Consider the following 21,260-nt stretch of genomic DNA (forward strand, 5'->3'; position numbering starts at 1 on the left):
ACATAGTTCCTAATATGCAACCAAAACATCAAAAATGGAAAAGATGGGCACACAAGTTCTTCTAATCAGGATGGAAAAAAATTTCCTCACAGTCAGGGCCCGACCATAAATCCTTTCCTTTCACTACAGCTAACAGGCCAATTTATAGAGTAAAACGTTCTGCAGGAAATCAGTTTATACCTCTAATTGCATATGAGACTTGCCAGGTTTCTCCAAAGAAATAAGAACTTGAAAAAAGGTCAGTTCTTAGCCAATAGCATGTAGAATTAAAGTAAACCCTGATCCCTTACTTGAAACAACAACAAAAAAACCAACAACAAAAACAAACAAAAAAAACCCAAACCAAAACAACCCCCCCACACATCTAGGCATGCTATGTATGGATACATAAGTAATATGTGGCCAGTTAAGAACTGAAGTTGGACTGGAAAATTAGGAGATTCATTTTCATTTTTCCCAATCCAGCAGTAGCTCATTTTTAAATTGTGAAACGAACTGTTTTCCAGTTTGTATAACAAAATGGTAACTGGTTTAGGCCTCTTGAAGTTTTCAGAGCAATGATCAGAAGGTGACCTTGGAATGTTGTTTCTGGTGTTCTTGTAAAAAGTGATTTAATTATAATAATGTTTTGTAAATGACTTGATTAATTCCACATTACTATGAATCTAATGAATTAATTTCATTAATTTAATGTGTACTCCCTCTTATAGAAGTTTCTTCTGTAAAATGGACTGAAAGATTTCTAGCAGCTTTCTCTTCCTCTACAGATACCCAAAAAGATTTAGATTGCAGAGGCTGGCACAGAGGGACACCCCTCCAAGGTGCAAGATGTTCACACCAAGATACGTATTATAGTCTGTCAACCATGGAAAGTGGTCTCAGCATAAAAGAAAGTGAACTAAGGTATTTTAATTTGTTCATATCAGACATGCAATATAACATTTATGGAATTTTATTTTTTAAAATTTCTGAATGATACTGTGATAAATATACAATTATTTCTAGCAATAATGTGACTGGAAGTTTTATAAACATATAAAACCACAAGGCATATATTTCCATTATTATGGTGGGACAGAGCATGATAAATCTTCATAAACTATTGAAAGAAAAAATGAATAATACTATATCCTGCCAAACCAGTTTGCAAATATGTATGCCTTCTCAATGAAGTACTGGTAGTCAGAAAAGAGAATTTTGGCCTACAAAAACTGTAGATATTAAAGATAACCAGAAATATCTTTGGCAAATTCCTACAAAATGAGAATGTAATCTATTAAAGATGCAAAAGGGGTAAATAACACTCTAGAATCTTTTGCAGTAGATTTTTAGGTATATACAGATGTGCATTTAGGTATATATTCATAAGTGCAAATGTGTTGGTTCATTGGTCTTTTTTGAAAGTGTTTTAAAAAATAATATTTTAAAGACAATACAGGTATTTATTAGCTTTTTTATGTCCTATAATGGCAGATACATGGTAAAGCAAGTTTCTTTCAAATAAATGGAACATCTCACCAGAGCTGAAAGTCGCTCTTTCCATGCATCCTTGTCTCTAACCATTCCTACTCTTTTCATCTCTAACCCCCTGTTGGAGCCATGGGGCTGCTCTCATCTTCTCTTTTCCATCTCTTATGGAACTTACTTTCTTGAAACAGGTTGTCTTGAGCCCTGTGTTGAAATGAGAAACAAGAAGCACAACTCTCTGGCTTGATTAGTTTTCTGTGTGTTAATTGAATACGTTCAGGGATAAATGGAGAACACTGAAAGAAGCAGCGTTCCTCCCTCTGTCAGCTGATCACTGGTTTCTCTGTGTTGTCCACCTCCCTGGGTGGTCATAAGAGTTCCACTTGCCATTCAGCAAACCAGACTGAGAACACATCTAGATTAAAACCAGAAACATTTTGCCAGGTTGCCTCAGCTTTGTCGTCAATTTAACTTAGCAGATGCTCAAATATTTTGTGTTGGCATAAAGGAAGAGCAGGGGCATTTCTAGCTTATTCCGGTTGAAAGTGTTAGTGGATCAGCAGTCTAAATAATAAGACACATAGTGAAACATGAAACAGGTAGTTTTTGACAAAGCTCCAGACAATATAACTTTATCTTGCAATAGGAGACTAGGAAGTCTTACGTTACTGCTGTTTGCATTAACAATGACTTTCCAGGTGGTGGTCCACAAGCAGTGTGCTGCCTGCATGATACTTTAAATTTAATGTCCACAAGACATTAAAGAAATTAGAACTGAGACCAATAGGAAGAACAAATAACATTTTTGGAGTGCTTAATGGGTCAGCAAAATTGACACATGCATGGTCTGTAAAGTTCCTTGTTACTGTCTTGCTGAAAATACATTAGTTCAATGTGGCTAAGCATTGAGAACGCTTCAGTGGTATTAATAATGCAAAGAATTGCAGTGTTCACTGGCTGTGACTGTGGAGGTCTACATTTTTTTACCTTTTAAACAATCACCTCTGGAAAATCTACACAGCTGAGTCACCTCAGCAGGTCATTGGGAGCCCTACTTTTCCTTAATAGCCAGCCTTCAATGATGTCTCACAAAGAGCAGGAAGGCTGCTTCTTCCCTGCCTAGACCATGCGCCATGGATGCAACAAAATCCAGTTCACGCAGAGTTAAAATAAGGGCTACACAAAATGTGAGGAACTGCTTACAACCAAAATTAAGGTAAAGAATTCAAGGACCCTGCCACAAACTGAAAACTGTATTCCAGCTGATCAAAGGAGAATTCTTTATAGGAGCAGTGAGATGTGAAGATGTTTGTTGTGTAGCTATATGTTCTGTAAACACTGTACTGTATGTGACAGCAGTTTATATTAGGAGTACTAATGACCCGAAATTATAATACCCAGAGCAGCATAAAATTGAAAAGCACAAATGGAACAGTGATGGATTTATATTCCTACATATTTTCAGAAATTAAGTATCCTTCTTGAATTAAAAGTAGCAAAAAAGAGCAAAAAAGAAGTACTAAATTCTAATCTGTTTCTTCAGACTACAATTGATCTTTGGGATTTGAATAATGAAATGATGCTTGATGCAAATTCGTAGTTATGTTATTGTTTAGATAATATCTGTTAATTTCCAGCTACCTTTTACAAGTCCTGAAGTCTAAGATACTGTTGCAGTATGGATTGCAGACATTTCCTGTGTGCCTTGTTTGTATTGAGACACAAAAATGCCTTTGTGATTCAGATACATAAATGGATGTATAAGGAGGGAAGTGTTGGGATAATGGAATTGAACTGTTACATTCAGTTCCTTGGACTAACTTGGTATGCTGCAAATTCCGTAAGTGGTTTTGGTTTCTTATGGATCCTACACTGGTGGATAGTTCCTTCTGTGGAGGTGGGTTTTGCTATAGCCTCTCCTTTCCCTGTATGTTCTTAGGCCATGATTTTACAATGTAGTGTGTTCAAAAGCAGAATTGGCTTAATTTCTATTGCCTGACTTTGATCTCAGCTCTGTCCTCTTGAGTATGGTGGTACAAACCTTTGCCCTCATCCTAGTTTAAAAAAAAAAAAAAAAGGAAAAAATTTGTAAGGTTGATTATTTTAAAGGTAAATTTTTACCAAAACAGTTTTACAGATTTGGCAGTGACTATTGCAGATATTTTTTCTAGTATATCTTTGAATAGGTACAGATACAAGGGGCAGGTGATGGGAAGAAAAGGTTAGAGTTGTTGCTAACAGTTTTGTATTGTTGAAATGCAGATTTAGAGGAGACAGAAGAGTGCTGGTAAGGTGAGTGCTTGCCTCTCATCTAGGTGGATTAAAAACTACCACCTGTATTTATAAGCTAAGCATATGAATTTGTTGTTTTTCTAAAACACTGGAACAATGAAATGCTTAGTTGTTGCTTTCTTGAGGTACAGAGTAAACAGTGTGGAACTAAAGACGCTGGTGAGTGAAAGATGATGATCATCAGGCTGTCATCTTCTTTTAGGGGCATTCTCTGGTCATTCAATATTTTTCATCTCTGATCGCCTGCCATGAAAGATAATAGATTCTTAAAAGTTCATGGAGATTAGTGTTTTGCCTAGTGGGGTTACAGTTAGATCTGCTTCCTCTGTACGGGAGGGGAGACCGGGGAGACTCCGGAGAGCAGCAGTTCAGTGTAGCTGTTGCTCTTAATCACCGGTCTTGATACTCAAGCTTAAGGCTTTAGTGAGATGATCAGTGTAGCCAGGTCTAAGACGGTGCCAAGAAAGCTGGACTGGAAGAACATCAGCTATTTGTTAGGGTAAGAAGATCAAAAGAATGTCTGAACAAAAAGGAAATGTATAATGAAATAAGTGTCCCCTTTTTGGGGGGAAAAAACAAAGAAGCAAAAAAGCTTAAAAGCTTCTGTCCAACAGGTCTTAGGTGATACAGGGTTTTGTGATAAACAATAAATGGTTAAAGATAGTGTGTTTCACAACTCGGTATATACTTAGTTTAAATTAAATTGGACCTATTGACAGAGTTGGCCTTTGGTTTTGTGTGCCTGCCCTGTTCTTACCCTTGGGCGTGTGTCTACATAGGGTTCAGCTATTCAATAGTGACTTTCTGAAAGCTTAGGAAAGGATGGGGGCAAGTCCTGGCATGGTTTGGGTGTTGTAACTAATCGATTGCATCTAGAGCACAAAAGGCATTTGGTTCCATTTTTGAAGCTGGTGTATTTACCTAGGCAGGCTACAACACCCTTCTGGAAGTTTTCCAGAAGGGAATCAATTTTTTTTATCTAGTTGCTTTGAACAAGCAACAATGCTGTGGGGAAAAAAGATAAGGGAAAGAGAACTGCTGTCTTTCTGCTTCCCTGAGTGTGGAAGATGATGATGCATAATGGGAGGAAGGGGCAAGGAATGACGTGGCGACAATTGTATGACAGAACATAATGGCAGGGAAGTAAAGTGGAGTTGAGTGCTCAGAGGAAGGCCAGTCAGCCTCTAAATATATCACTCAGTAGTGGTGTCTGAGCAGAGAGAGCTTTCTATGTGTTGGTAAAATCACTTCTCTTCCCCTCTGCTTGCAAAGGCAAATTGGGGAATAAAAAAAAGCTATATCTCTTTAATGTTAATTTTGGCTTTCACATCAGCTTTCGCAGACTCTGTTGCCTTTCATTCATGGTGTCCTCTACCTGTAGTAACTCCGGAAGGACACAGTCTGTGACCAGCTGACACTCAAAAAGGTGTTGTCCTGATGAGAGGTAGAACAGGCTCTTGGGAAATGCAGCAATAATATATGGTGTGTCAGACACCTAGCTTATGTTTAAGCCATGTCAAGCAGCAGTGGTACAGAAATATAGCTCAAACACAAGAGAAAAGATGGTAAAAGTTATTACATTTACAAAGTTATGTATTCTCTGAGAGGATAGCATGTTGTGTATGCACATAAATGACCTTTTCACGTACAGTATGTAGCTCCAACACAAAATTACTAGGAAGTAAAGGAATCTGTAAAGAGATCATCAAGCTTATGGATGCAGTTAGCTAGTAGACTCTATGTAGGTGCTACAGCATCTTTTTGGCTGTTTACATTTACTGGCAAGTTCTTGCAGGATATTTACAGAGAAGTACAAGTGCTTCCTTAGGGTGAGAGCTGTCAGTAATGGCAGTATTCAAGAGCTATTTCTCTGTATATTTCTAAGTACATGTCCAGTTATTAGCATATCATCTGGGCTGACATGTCTTTTTCAACAGAGATCTGAGCCTCTGAGTAGGTTAAGCTAAACCAAAAGAAATTAATCTAACCTGACTGTGGAATTCTTTTTATTTGCCTCTGTCTCAGATAATTTTATTGAATTTAAATGAACTTTCATGTTACTAAATTGAGGGTCACCTCTGAATTACAAGATAATATTTTTAAGTGGAAAGTTTTTTTATCTAGTAGTAGGTATTTTAAAGAGTATGACAGAAAGCTGATGATCATTTTAAAGCTTAACTAAAGATAAAGATATGTATTTATTCAAAATAACTGCATTGTACTATAAAAATATGTAAGAAAAACCTGAAAAGTTACAGAAGTAGATTAAATTATTTGTTTTGACTGGCTATATTAAACACCAAATTTAACTACCCTGTAAATATTTAAGTATTAAGGAATTAACAAAATCTCTTCATTAATCTGTTCTTTACACTGATATTTTTTTGTCAGTTCTTTGGTTATATATATAAATGGTGTTTATGGCAGTTGACTCTAGATGTAGAATGATAGCTAATTAAGTGTAACTGATTAACTTTTTCTATAGATCATAAATTATCTAAATCAGAATTTGAAGGATGTGGTAGATGATTAAGTGACTTCTTATTACAGCAATATATTTTCTGCCAGAGTCTGAGAGAAAGAAAGGGAAAATACTGTTTAAAAAGAAAATAATCTGAGTATTTCTCCAAGGAATGTAATTAATGAACACATGACTGTAACTTTTTAAAAAACTCAGCAATTAAGTACCTTGATATATATTTCATTCCAGTTGTGTAGAGTAACCATATGATACATCAATTGGTTCATTCTGTATGCATTATTAATATCCAGTGCTGAATGCTACTGCTTGCAAGAGTAAGGATTTCATGGCTAATCTCTTTGGTACCATTAAGGTACAAATATGTTGCTGCATATCCAGAATAGCCAGAAATTTACAGATTTTACACCAGAATGACTGAAAAAAAGTGCCTTATAATTTAAAAATCTATAAATGATGGAGAAGAACACAAGTGAGTAGTTCATATAATTATGTGCTACTGCTTCAGGAAAAATAGGCATATAAGTACTTGAATTATACTCTTCAGTAAGATTATATTTTTCATGTGTGCTTCTTGTGTCTCAGCATACTCAGGAAGTAACATGTACATCTATTGTATCATATGACGTAATTACCTTAAGCTACAATGATTGGAATTAGAATTGCAGATAGTGAATGAAGTACATACAGTATTACATGAAATGCTGAAGCTGATAAAAAGCTTTAGATGAAAACTCTATGTTCTATTTACAGTCAAGCTACGTTAGCATAAAATTAGTTTATGCAGTTCACAGACTTGCAACTTGAAACACACAAACACGAAAATAGTACAATCTGTGCTTGTATTCTCAGTAAGTTTATAGTGTTTGTTCTGGAGACATTTCACTTAACTGGAAAATTAAAATGGAGAATGCTTTTCACAATTGAAACCAATCCATTAATCTACACATCAAAAAAGTAAGCTGTTATGTTCCATTTTCAAAGGATCGTAGTCACTCAGCATTTGAAAATGTTACCCTCAAAATCTTGTATTAAATACGTTTGTTGTATTTTAAAAGCAGTGATCAAATACATTGCCGATATTAATGACAATAGTTGAAAAGCATTAATGCTGCGGTCTGCAGTTAATCACTTAGACAAAGAAATTCCTATGCAAGGGCCTGTCAATCAGAAACTAAACTGAATGGCATAAAATTGATTAGGGGCATTTTCAAAACAAGCAGAATTAAACAAAATATTTATTTTAAAAAGCAACTGACCAACCCCAAATAAACCCAAAACCTAAGGAAGTATGGTAACACAGGTAAGGATCTGTCTTTCAAAAAGAATATTGATGTCTTATGTTACTGTATTCTCTGCAGACCTGTAAATCAATTATTGGACAAAGAGGAAAAAACCCCAACCTGATTACATTAAAAAAATGTCCATTGTTCAGGTTTATTTCTACCTACATATGCCATATCAGTAGATATTGTCATACAGGCTTGTACAAGAAATGAAGGAGGGATATGCTGCTTACAGAATCATACTAGACCTATGTAGATTTTATGGACAGCGTTGGTTTTAAATATTTGTTTCCGAAGTGTTTGGCTTTGACAGTGTTTCCTCCAATCTAATGTTTTGGGTGATGGTAACTGCTGAGTGTTAAGAGGAGATATCTTACTAAAATTTGACTTCATGATCTGCAACCGCTAGCATTGTTAATTTTAATGTAATAGTCATTAAAGTGTTATTAATTAAATTAATGTGGTATGACAGAAACATACAAGATTTTTTTTTTAAATGGGTGAAAACTGAAAAGAAAGCTTAAATGTGGTAGTCTTAGAAGTTTCTTAATGCTTGAATCATTCTTGGAGTTAAATGGCCTCTTAAAAATGTAATTAATCTTCCCTGTTTTTAAATACAGAGAAGAAAAGAGTTGCTAAGGTCTAAATTCATTTGAAGTGATCAATTTACAGCCATTTGTCCAGTAATCTGTTTAATTATTCATACCCAGATGAGAGAAAAATTGATAGACATGCATAAAATTATTTCTAAACCATGAAAATTTCCACCTCCACCTCTTGGCTATATGTCAGGAACTCCCACAAGTAAAAGTGTATTTCCACTGTGTAGCTGTTTAAGTAGTTAGTGGTTGTCCAGATACGTTTGTTTTCTGTTGTGGTCATTCAGTGACAGATTGTTCCTCAAATTTGTATTACAGATAGCTTTCCTTGATGTGTTATTGTTTCCTTTCATATTTACTACCAAAAAGAAGTAAAATCCAAAAGAAAGAAAAGGAGGAGGCGCCTAACAAAAAATGTAGGACTAGGTCATGCGTAAGCCTTTTGGCTATGACTGTCCACCAGTTCCCAGCCTTTCAGAACTGGCATATTACTTTCTAAAATATAAAATACAGTTGACATTGTAATTCATGAGGGGTTTTGCATTTAATTATTGTTTTGAAACTGTTCTCTAAAATGAAGCCCCATGTTATGTGATCGCAGTCCCTGTGCCGTTGTTTTTGAGCTCCAGTTGTATCACTGCGCATTTCTTTCTCATCACTGCTACTATGCGTTTCCACACATTTGAAGAAGGGAACTACTACTTCCCAAGGAAGCACCTTCATTTATTGTGGAAAGCTGTGAGGAACATCTTATAGTATGTTTCATACAAGTGCATATTCTATCTAAGTGGTTAAGCTGCTCCATGAACACAATACTGTACTTTCAGACATACTGTACTTACAGGGATCTGTGGTGTTTTGTTTTCTTTTTTCTTATGTGTGGGGTGGAGGGGGGCCTCCAAGGAACAGTTTTCAGGCAGGGACTCTGGTAGAATTAAGTTTGGCTAAACATGGGTGTCCACTGCCATTTGAAATTTCCCTGTAACTTCTTCAGGATATAACTCCCAGATTCAAAACAATATTACATACTTAAATCTCCTATTCCTCCTCAAACCCTTTCTTGATTAGGAAAATGTCTAGATAAAACAATTAGAACTAATTGAGCTATATCAAATTATTTTCAAGATAATGACTGAGCCTGGATGCAGAAATCATAGCTGATATATGTGAATCTTCACAGTACATAGAAAGAGAAAATTAGTTTATCATGATATCTTCTAGTTTGCATTAATAGCACAATATACCCATCTTTAAGATGAAAAGAAACAGTATTTTTTTAATTTCTATAGTATCTAGTGTGATAGAATATCTGGGATCTGCACACTGCTTAATATGAATGTTTTTACAATATGTGGTTATTTCCTACAGCACAAATGGCTGGTTTTGAGTCTCTGTTTTAAATGCAAATAAAAAATATTGAGTAAACAGTTATGTTAATGGATAGGTAGTTTTCCTTAGCTATAGAAAAAGTATATAAAGAACAACTAGCAGATTTTTTTAACTAAACAGAGATGTTAAGACCTAATATTAGCAAAAACTGTTGTACTTCTCAGCTGAAAATCGTCTGCTTTAGATTGGCATTCTTTCTCTAAGCCGGTATTGTAGTATGAGATGCTCATCGGTGCATTTTCTGAAAGCACAATCTAGTTGAAGGTAACCTAAGAGTAGAAAAACCTAAGAAGAAACATCTGATCTTCAGAATAGTTCAGAAGAGAGTATGAATCTTGATAAGTGGCTGCTGTAACTATATCTTCTTTGGTTTTTTTTTCTAAAAGAGCTGGGTTTTGGGTTTTTTTTGCTAGATAACAGTTTAACTCATGTGATACTTCTGTGTTCCAAAGGCAAGGTAAAATGGCTGTGTAAATAAAACACCTGCCAACTGAGTGACTTCCCTGAATATGAACTGTTTTCATATGTTGAAGAACATTCCTCTAAGCTCTTTGACTGCTTGGGCAGCTGCTTTCTACTTGATTTATAGAAAGCAGTGTGGGTAGGAAGGTATTCTGCTTTATGTAATATTTGCTTTAGGTTTATAGATTGGCTATTTAAAACTGTAAATAAATGATGTTATTGATTTATTTTATCATAGTAAGGCAGATCTTTTCAATAAGAGAAAGTTGTTGTAATAGTGGCTTACAGCCTTATGTAAAATTAAGCCCTTTTGAATATCACTGTAGCACTGAGAGTTCATTCCATTTTCTCTCAGGCTTAATTCTCAACTGACACTCAAGCTAACGTGCTCATTGATGATCTTTCCTGCTCTGCTGCCCTTTCCAAGTTCAGTTCCATTCTCTAGCTTTTCTCAAATGTGTTTTTCCTTCAGATCTTCTGTGGCCTAGAACTATTGCTCTTGATGGAGCAAAAGTAATTCTTTCAAAATCTACTTTAACAAAAAAGCCAAAAGACTTCTTCAGAATTCTAAAGAATGTTGCAGTATGTCTCCACAGCAGGAAAAGTGTAGATGTATAGACAAAGTTTACAATTAGAGCTGGAGAATACTAAGTCCCATAAATATTGAATTTGAAGATTAAGAGATTTTTATGGGGTTTGTTATATGCCTCTACTTTGTCAACTTTACAATTGTTACCAGCTTTATTCTTAGATGTTCAAAAATTTTGAGTGAAAAAATGTGGAAAAGGAGATAAATTAACAGAAGTATGCAGTGAAAATATTCTACTTGAAAGACATTGAGGAAAAAGAACATTGAGAGAATTGAGACAAAAAACATGTAGGAAATTGACAATTCTGTCAGGAAAAACAATTATGTGTAAAACTGTTAAAAGTAGCAGGGAACAAAACACATTTACTTTGGCAGGGCAAAATTGCAGTTTAGAACAAATGATGGTGAGCTAATATGACATGCTGATGTACATTTTCATTCCTAGAATTATCCCAAGTAGATTTTGGTAGGTTATTTCTGTTCGGTTTTAAAGTCAAATGCTTTAATTCACATCATGAAGTTCTTAGTAGGATCTGTTTAAAACTTTGCTGTAAAATTAACTAGTGCACAGCTACAAATCTGATCTTCATGGCACACTGAAAGCAAATATCTTCATACTCAACTGAGTTTTTATGAATATGGCATGCAGAATTAAGGCCCTAGGTAAGTGAAGATGAGGCAGTGCAGCCAGCTGCTCCCCGAGGGGTGGGCAGTCAGGCAGGATAACACAGCATGCAGGGCAGTGGCCTCACCAGCCAGTGCCCCAGCCCACTACCCCTAGGCAAGCCTGGGAATAGCAGCGAGGGTCAAACAGTCTTGCAGATGACTACACAAGTTTGTGGTGATGAAACAGGTTCAAGGTCAGACTGCTGAGTCAGGTCTTACAGGTCAGGATCAGGTTTAGTGATGGCAACCCGGGTAAGACACAACACAGTGATCACCAGGCAGGTCAGTAACAGTGAAGCAGGGTCAAGTTCAAGCCAGGCAGTCAGTCTAGGAGTGAGGGTCTGGACCCATGGGTACACAGGCAGTGTTGCACGTGAGCTAGAGACCGTCACTCCTTTAAGGTAACCTCAGGCAGCGGCTGGAGCGCCAAGGCTGATCCTCAGTGGAGCTGTGGGGCTCATGGATGCCCTGCAGAGGCCCCAGGCAGGGCTGGTCTTACCGCGTCTGTTGGTGCACTCAGGGCCCTGATAGAGAGGCAGGCAATATTGATTGAAAATTACTGCTGCGCATTTTTTTTAAATTGTTGAGATGTTGATGATAAATGGAACTGATAAAACTGAATTTTTCTTTTAATGGTCCTGTCCAAATTATTTCACATTAAAAGAAAATGTAATTAGAGAGCTTTATATATCTGTAGATATATATATCTATAGATATCTATGTTATGTCTCTGTAAAGATAGGCATTCTGTGGCAGAATTAGAAGGAATTAGAACTGTTCAGTGGCTCTGCTTGGGGTGCTCTGAATAACTTGTAGAAATTAGATTTTTGTATTTGGGGTTTAATACAGCACAATTTTTAAATATACACATTCTGCAGGTCATACCTTGTTTTTGAACATGACCTTATGCTCCAATCTAGGAATGAGATAATCATGGACAATCTTCCAGTAGGAGAGGAAAAGAGGTATAATGTCTAGTTCTGGCACAAAAGATACAGCCAAGTTTGTGGTACATATAAAATAAGCCTACAAAACGTAATTATAAAATACTTCATGTATTAAACTAAAATATAAATATCTTTTCCACATGGCAGAGATTATTACTAATTTCTTTCAGTATCTATCCCTATCAGTCTATATCCTGTTTTGTTCCTCCCAGTAATCTGATGTTATAACTGCTTTCTTTAAATCTTTTCACAAATGTCTGTTTTGCTTATGGCTATCAGAAGTGTTCTGGTGATTGTTTTGCATCCTGTTGTGACCTGATACTGAGCTTTAATTGACTTCATTATTAATATTCATGGTCTTGTATTGTTGTTATGGTGACAACCTTTCATAATAGTTGACAAATCGTTCTGACTTCCCCTGAGATTCTGTGTAATAACATTATTCACAATGAATTCTTTAGGTGTGAATGGAATAAGAAGGGCTTTTGGGTTTTTTTGTGTGTCCTAGATTAAGGCCTATGCCTTCTTATGCATTTCTGTTCTCATGTAACTGTATTAACACTTTACTGTTATGCAGTTATTTCATCTTTCGTTCCCCAAAAGTTTACATCGTATATAGGTTAATAGACTTTGCTTAGACCTTACTTGCAGAAGTAGTAATTTATTTAAGTAGCCTTGTCAGCTTCTGGGAAGTAGTTTATCTGATTAATACTTACAGCTGTGTGTAGAAGATGTATATTCAACCTCTGTGCAAATATTCCCTTGAAACTACTAGAAAAGCTGTTCATTTATGGAAAAGCTAAAATGGTCAAGTTGGGTATCGATACTTGGGCAAGGAAAATCCCTTTGTCTGTATGACTAGGTCTCAAAAAAAAAAGGAAAATGCAGCCATTTCAGGTAGAGGCACAAGAATGCTACAGAAAGCGCTATACAACAGAGGAGAAAAGAGAGCTCCCTTGGGAAGAGGACCAAGTGTTTATGGGAAGTTTCATTAGGCTCCTAGTGCTGTGCCATATTTCATCTTTAAGCTGGTTCCCTGAAAGATACCAACACATTCACATGCAGGGTAAACTTCATGAGAATGAATTTATAACATTTGCATAGCAATTACTTGGTTACAAACTCATGTCTTGAATTTTGTTTAGTTTGCAATGAAAGCAGTAAGCTGCTGCTTATAAATTCATATTACTATTTTTTTCCTCATTTCATTAACTGATTACCTATTTGTATGGATTTTTCAAATGGAATTTCAAGTATTGATGTGGATTATCAATGCAGACATTTCTAGCATATTGTCCATGGACGCAATCATTGATATATGACTAAACAAGTTCACTGAATGAATTGTCCTCCTGAGCTCAGTTACTTTTAGTTACTATGCAGTAGATTCATTTGTAGTCCCAAACTGTAAAATCATCTCCCTTGGAAACACTTTCATTTCTGACGTGAATATCAAGATTCGAGGTTCGAAAAGCCATATATGCCAATGGTGTGGAGAGAGAGCAGGGAGCTTTTTTCCTTCATGGTGCAGCAATTGCTGAAAGTCAGGGAAAACACTGATCACGTAAGTGCAGATGCTGCAGGTACAGATTAAGTTTGGACTAAAACCCAACTGCTTTTTGCAGTGCAAGAGTCTGTTTAAAGATGACTTCTTTAGATTGGGCAGATTAGATCTAATTTACAGCAGGTAAGTACACATGCTTTCATATAAGATTTTCCATTATAAAATATTCCTTAAGGTAAAGAAGTCTGTGTGGAGCACTGGAGTTTCTTCTGTTATTTCTCTTCCTTACTGGCTGCAAATCAAGCTGGCTAGAAGGAGAAAATAGGAACAGCGTTAGTTACCTAAAGCAAATCTGGTTCTGAATTTTGCTGCAGTAGGTAAGGATTATAGTAGAACACTAGCTAAGCGTTCAGCGTCCTGGTACAGGTAGAGTGCAAGGACATTTCCTGTTCTTTAAATCATTTGAGAGCTTCTGAAGAACAGATTCTTCCAAAAATTGTTCTTATTTTCTTAACTATTACATATTAATTATTATGTCCTACTATTATTATATCTTTTCATTAACTAAAACAATAAGCCAAAAATCTTACAGCTATTCAACCTGATGGAATTATCAGTAGTTATGTATTTCTATGCTTCACTTAATTTAGAAGTAGAGATGGATTGAATCCATGTAAGGATCTATTTGAGGTACGTGATAAATTTGTAGTACTCATACAGTTTCATGCATGAGGCCAGGTTCAGGCAATAATCATGGTACAGCATCTTCTGTGAAATTTCTCTTACAAATAATGAGTTTCACACTGTCTTTGACATGAAAGATACTGGATATTTTGGATATTTTTTCTAAGATTGATATAGAAATGGAGAGAGAGAGATCTGGATGTGGAAGTTTGATGTAACACGCTCTGTAGGTCTATCCTAATTCTAAAAGTCACTTTTTTTTTATTGCATGCATATACAATCAAAAACTTTATAGTACTGATTTTGATTTGTTTGAAAAACTTTGAAAGATTGGCATTGTTTATGAATACAGAGACTTGATAACGTGCAAGAAAGATTGAATTTATCTGAATAAAGAAAAATGTCTTTCCAAATTGTACCCACATTATTATTTTTTGAGTTGGACATTTTAGAAGAAAACAATGGTTTTAATGATACCATGTTGAAATAGGTGAGAAACAGATGACTAAAAAAATGCTGCTTAGTGACAAACCTAGCAAACCTGGGCAAAATCTGGAGTAATCCATAAAATTTCTGTAAGTGTTAAATATTGTTTTATTTCTGGGAACAGTCCAAGATGACACTGACAGATTCAGGATTGATTAGAAGCTGGCACTTCACTGGGCAGCAGAACGGTGTCATGCTTGTGTCTTACACCAACATGTACTTCTTTGTGTCACCTGGTTTCTGTGATAGCCTTTGGTCTTGACAGTCAGTTTCTGCCCTAACTGTATGTTCTTTTGTTCTGATAAATATCTTGCACTTGGGAAACAATTAATGTAGCTGTTGCAGCACTGAAGAGACAATGTATCTGGAGAGGACTTTTTAGGTAGCAAGACTGCCTTGTAGTATCCTTGTACCCACCAGAAAAGCCTGGAGGTTAATTTGTAAGACCTTGAGTTGCTGTCTTGGCACACTTTAAAAAAAAAAAATAGAATCTGTCTTCAAAGATACCGTTCTGTAGCAATATAGGGAAAAATACGAGCTATTACTTACTGGCACGATACTAAGTATACTAAGATCAAAATCACAAGCTGTGTTTTGGACCGATGAGAATGACAGCTTTCAGTCCAGTTCACATCTTTGAGTGGCAAGAGTTGGAATTTAAATATTTTAGGCATGGATTACTGTACATCTGTTTTCACACGCTCTAGCACCAGGCCTTCAACTGCAGTGGTTCTTCAGAACAGGTTTAATGTAATTACATAAGTTCCTTCAGCATAATGAAAAGAAAGTGCCACTTAGTCTTGCAAACCAAGCCCTTTGAGAAAAGTGCACATTAATATTTGAGAAAAGTAGTTCATCAAATAATAAGAAAATTTCACAGTGTTGAATCCAAAAGGCATCTACATCATTTGGAGTGACGTAAAAGAAACAAAAATCTATGCACTTGATAAGTTTATTCCTAAATAATTTTGTGGTTATCTCAGGAGTATAATAAAATGTCCCATTCCTTTGGCTGTCACTGTAAACCTTGTCTAAGTGTTTGTTCTCAATATGAATTGAGGTTTCTATACAAAACATCTTGCCTTTTTGTGTATATTAGCTTTTGCACTGATGGAGTTCTAACTGTTGAGATTCACAAACAGATCTTTCAGCATTTTACTGTCAGAGTGAAATAGAATTCCTCTATCATACTGTAGAGTTGTGCCTCAGAGTGTTTAGTTTCTCACAACATGCAAACGGCAGTATAAAGTAAGGTGTTTCACAGAGGATCTAACAGTATGTCTTGAATGACAACTGGTTTTATGTCTCTCTGCTTATTTTTGCATTAGAAAAAAAAAAGTACTCAAAGATGATGAAAGAAACTTCATAATCCACAACCCCTCAGCTATAGAACACTTTCAGAATTTGTTCTTCCCTATTCCTCTATTGATTCCAATTTAATCCTTCTAAATTGCCATTTCCCAACAAAATGTTTGATTTTACCTCTCTGCTTCTTCTGTCAGTGCAGTTTCAAATTATGTTCACAAAGAGAATTTATCTGATTTCATTTTAGTTTGACCTTTTATTTGGGCTGCTTTCCTGTTCATATATGGAAACTATCTTTAATCTTGAGCTCATGTGATTTGTCCAGCTCAATTAATTAAACCTGTATTAGAGTGAGATTTTGCCTCCTTTCACATCAGTGACAAAACTTGTATTTCACCTAGAGATCAGTCAATCCTTTGAAATGCTTAGAGCACTAAATTCAGGTCTAGTGTCCATGGGTACATCACAGGATGCCTCAAAGCCTGTGCAAGAGGTTTGAATGCTACTATGATGGGTCTTACTTAAAAGAAGGCAGAAAAGCATATATATAATTAATTATAATAAACTATAATTGTTATTAATTATAATGATGGTAGCAAAATTCAGGACAAGCACAACTTACATGCTAAATTCATAGTGTACCAAATTAAGGACTTTGACAAATACAGAGATTTAAGCAGTTATTGTCTCCCTTTCCCAGTACCCATTCTCAACAACACAGATTAGTTTATTATTTACCTGATATGAAACAAAAGTTTGTAAGTCAGAATACTAAAATAACCTAACTTGAAAATAATTGTTAAAGCAAGCTCTGTCTTCCTGAATCAGGTTTAACAGCAGCAACCCATAAATGTATAGCCTGAAGGATGAAAACACACTAGAGATAGACAGGTACTTCCCTTGCAACAAGTAGTTAATTATGCCCAGGAAGAGGAGGGGTAACCAGGCTGCAGTCATTGATGGGTTATCTTTAACAGCTGTGCAGGTAATGGACTTGGTTCAGGTTACTTCTAAAAAACAAGCAGGAATAGACATCTTCTTTCAGGAAAATATTAAGATCAATATCAATACAAATTATACCTATGGAAACCTTGAAAAAAGTGGAGGAAATATTCATACTTTGGAAAAATATGAGTTCTGCTGTGGGGATAAGTGCATGCCTTGAAACTTCATTCATTTTCTCTAGAGGTGAGTCAAAAGGTGTGTGTCTTATATAAGACTTACTTTCTTAATGATTAGGTAATTAACCAGAAAAAGAATTAGGGAAATAAAAATGGCTAAGAACTTAACTAAAGCATATGTAAGCCTATTTTAGCTTCTGTTCATGTGTTAATAAACATTTGTATCTGAATAGTTAGAAGATGGATGTTATTGCTGTACTGTGTGTTTTAGGCAGGTACACAAGGTGATCTACAGTGATTTCATTACTGTAGATAATGTTGCTCTCAAAATACAAGCAAAGATAAAATCAAATATTTTGTCCCAAATAAAGACTCACAATTTTAGTTTTAAAACAGAAAAAAACCACCAAGAACTCAGAACTGCAAACTATTTCAAGTGAAACTCAGCAGCAATATAACTGATCTAAACATATGATTGAAGATGACCATATAGCTACTGAAATTTATGATTGTAGACCATAAGAAAGCAAATGCAAAAGGAGAAAGTATAGTTAAATTTAAAACTAAAATTTTACTGTAGAGATTAGTAACTGGTTGCTGACCTATTGTTCTCTGCCTGTGTTTGAAAACTAAATTTTTAAATGCAACTTGAGCATCTATAAATAGGAACCTGTGTAGGGATATAGATTTAATGCTACAAAAAAAGTATCTTGGAGCAAAGTTTGCCTTTTGTTGTCACTAAGACACACAAAAATATCTCTATGAAGTAGTTGAGTAATGCTAAGTTATGTGAATATATGCAAGGCTTAAAGGAGTAAGCCTTACTGTGTTATAGCTAACTGTGGGAAGTCTGGCTTGCTTAATTCTCCTTTGCAATTTTAATCAAGTTGTGATTATAGCCAAGATGGACATGTACTGCTTACAGTTCTTCCTAAACTTTACTAAACTGCTACTTACTTCTTTTTAATGTTGTACTGATTCTTCTATCTGTACTGTGTAATCGAGAATGATGAAATTAGTTAAAATGGAATTATAGCTTTATAGTACAATAATCCTTAATGGGATGCCATTTTTAGAGTTCCATATCCTAGATATACTTTCCAATAAGAACGGTGTTCCCTTCTGAGTGCATGAGTCGACTTGAAAGCTACTGATGCAGATTGTTGTCAGCTGGAAGCTCTTTCAGTGCAGTCAGCTTCAGATCATCTGGCAGGTGCTATAACAAGGACAAGCTTTTGTAGCCCAGGTGTATGTAATATTGTTAATGTCACTTTGGCTTGATATGCAAGACTGTGGTAGCAGCTTCTACATCTAGGGCCTCACTGCACACAAAGATATTCCTAAAGAAGTTGGGCTGCTGCAGTATAAATGAGTAACAGATATGTAAATCCTCCCTCAGAAGTTTCAAGTATCTTATGAACATATCATATACTTCCAATGCATGTTAAATTGTGCATGTTTCAGAAGTTACTTTTTTTTGTATTCTAGAGAACAGAAGCTGTTAATTACTCTTTCTTATCCTTCTTAACTACAAAAGAATGCAGAATAAAACTAGAAATCACCATCAGCATCCTTATCCCATATTCTTACAAGAATGTCCATTATCACAACTTCCTGAAAAGCGTATTTGAAGAAAGCAAAACAACAAAAAAATCACAGTTGTGTGGCAGTATACCACCCAAGTACAACTCACGCTTAAAACAATCTGTAACAGAAAGATTAAGCAAAGATGTTAGTTCCAGCATGACTTGTTGCTAGTGGGGAGTGGGAACTGCTGATTTAAAAAGTCATAATACGTCATAATAGAGTGTAGTTATTTCCATTTTTCTTCCATAGTTTATTTTCAGTTATATTCAAAGCTGACAAAATCGACATTAATGATGAATGGTTAGGAATCAATGCAGATGTTCAGGACTGCCTATTGCAAACAAACATTCAGAAGATATCATTGTTTGTGTGTATATGGCCACACTTCAACTGCTTTACACCAAATTCTGTAGTGAGATTTAATTTTACAAGAAATGCAAATCATCATTGAAATACTAGACCAATTTTAATGTATTTGGGCAGCATAATTGAGAGGAAAACATCTATTAAGTAAAAGTGTCAGTGTAACTTTTGTTTTCTATTAAAAATCCTTGGGTTTTGATAAACCAGACTGAACAGCCCTTACATTTATCCAGCCTGTGCATTCCGTTGCGCATAACTGTCTTCGGTTGGTAAACTGACTGCAACAAGGTTAATTATTTTGGTCCTTATGGCTAGGAGATGTGGAGGCCTACCAAGTTTGATGCACAATGCGTCAAAGTTTTGACCCAGGCTTCTCGCTTAGCTTGCCATATCCAAATATTGCTGGTTTTCTCATTATGAGACTTCTCTTCCAGTTTTCCCCTTCTGATTGTTCTTGTGTTGTGAACTGCGCTGGTTCAGAGACCACAGCTGGGCACTATGTTGTAGAAACTGTCAATCAGTGTGATTTTCAGGCACTCTTAAGGCATTTGCCTGGTTTCCAAACTTTTTTGTTGTCTGCCACAGTGAATTAATGGTCTTCTAATTATCAGCTATGATTCCCATATCTTCTGATTTAATGCTTGTGTCCTAATCTGCTGGTTCTGCTTTGTTCTTGGTTTCAAAAAATTATAGTGATGTGTTTGTCTTCAACAAAACACATTCCTCAGGTGCTGTTCAGTTAGCAGTACAGATCGCTCCCAGTAGTATCTGCTGGTCTTTGCTACTCAGAATTCCTGTAAACTGCAAGTCATCTGGAGGCTTCAGTCAGTATTGAGAAACTGTTGTCTGCCAGGGGACCAAGTAATTTTGATAGATCTGAATAGAAATTTAATAATCATTTGTTGACTAAACTGGACCTATCGCTGTGTCAGCAGGAAGCGAACAGGTAAAGAAGCTGCTCCTACTGTGCCTGTCTGTGCGAGTGGTTATGTAGCACGAGCAGAAATGTATTGAACTGCCTTGTCTGCACTGCTCAGCAGTCTGATCACAGAATTATGACTTTCTAAAAGTCTCCCAAACCAGTTAAATATTTTTTGTCTGCCTCAAAACTTAAGAATTCCCTCGACCCTATTTACTTTCAGTTAAGGCAGAGAGCGCTGTTTTTCTCTGTTCCTTCTCAATCAATGTTGACAACCAGCTCTCTGTCTGACCTTGAGGTTAATTACCCTCAGAATTCCTAAGGTTAATTATTAACTAGTATTTCCAGTCTAGTTAACAGCTGCAGGATACGTTGGGCTAATTACTAGTATCACTTGGCTGATTTACCTTACAATACAAAAAAGTGAATAATGTCAAAAGGAAAAAGGCTAAACCTGCAAATATTCAGCCTCGGAGACAAGGGCAGGGGAAGACAATCCTTTTCATACTTAGTTTGCATCATGTGCACTCAGCTGTGCCTATCAGAGAGAACATTTTTCTCCTCAGATAAAAGAGCATGATTCCAAAAGTCCAAGATAATTAGACAGTAATGTGTGAACCCAGGGATATCACTGAGGTATAATATAAATATACTGCAACTTTACTTAATAGACGGGATGCCACTGTCTTCTATAGATTGTACCTATAGAATTTTACTGTGTATTTTGATATTGTTACTTAACTGTTATTGTACAAGGCAGTATTTTTTAAATTAGATTCTTGCAAGAGTGGTAGAGGCTATACTAAGTAGTAATAGGTAATTAATTTTAACCTGTCCTTAACAGCCATGAACTGAACTGGCATTTTTCAGCTTGAACCAACATTCCTCACAGGTGTGGTGAAATCGCTGAATAATGAAACCTCGTTATAATGGGCCTGTGTAACTGTACAGCTTCTGCATGGGGGCAACAGATTGCATAACATATTCTTATTTCAAAGATTTTTTTAGAGTTCTGTTAATGGTGCTTATGTGATCAAATGTAAGTTTTGTTGTGGTGGCTTTTTTTTTTTTTTGGGGGGGGGGGGGGGGGGGCGGGCATGTTGTTTTGGAATGTT

General features: G+C 35.9%; 1 protein-coding gene across 1 annotated transcript in view; it reads left to right on the forward strand.

Moving 5' to 3' along the window:
- The window catches only part of UNC13C (unc-13 homolog C), a 233,908-nt gene that overhangs the window by 8,960 nt on the left and 203,688 nt on the right, over positions 1–21,260 (forward strand). Inside the window, exon 4 of the mRNA XM_040601370.1 lies at positions 768–903. Within this exon, the coding sequence (XP_040457304.1) occupies positions 768–903 (136 nt within the window). The remainder of the gene's footprint in view (positions 1–767; positions 904–21,260) is intronic.

The sequence above is a fragment of the Falco naumanni genome, chromosome 7 (genome assembly GCF_017639655.2).
Source record: "Falco naumanni isolate bFalNau1 chromosome 7, bFalNau1.pat, whole genome shotgun sequence".
NCBI classification, from domain to species: Eukaryota; Metazoa; Chordata; class Aves; order Falconiformes; family Falconidae; genus Falco; species Falco naumanni.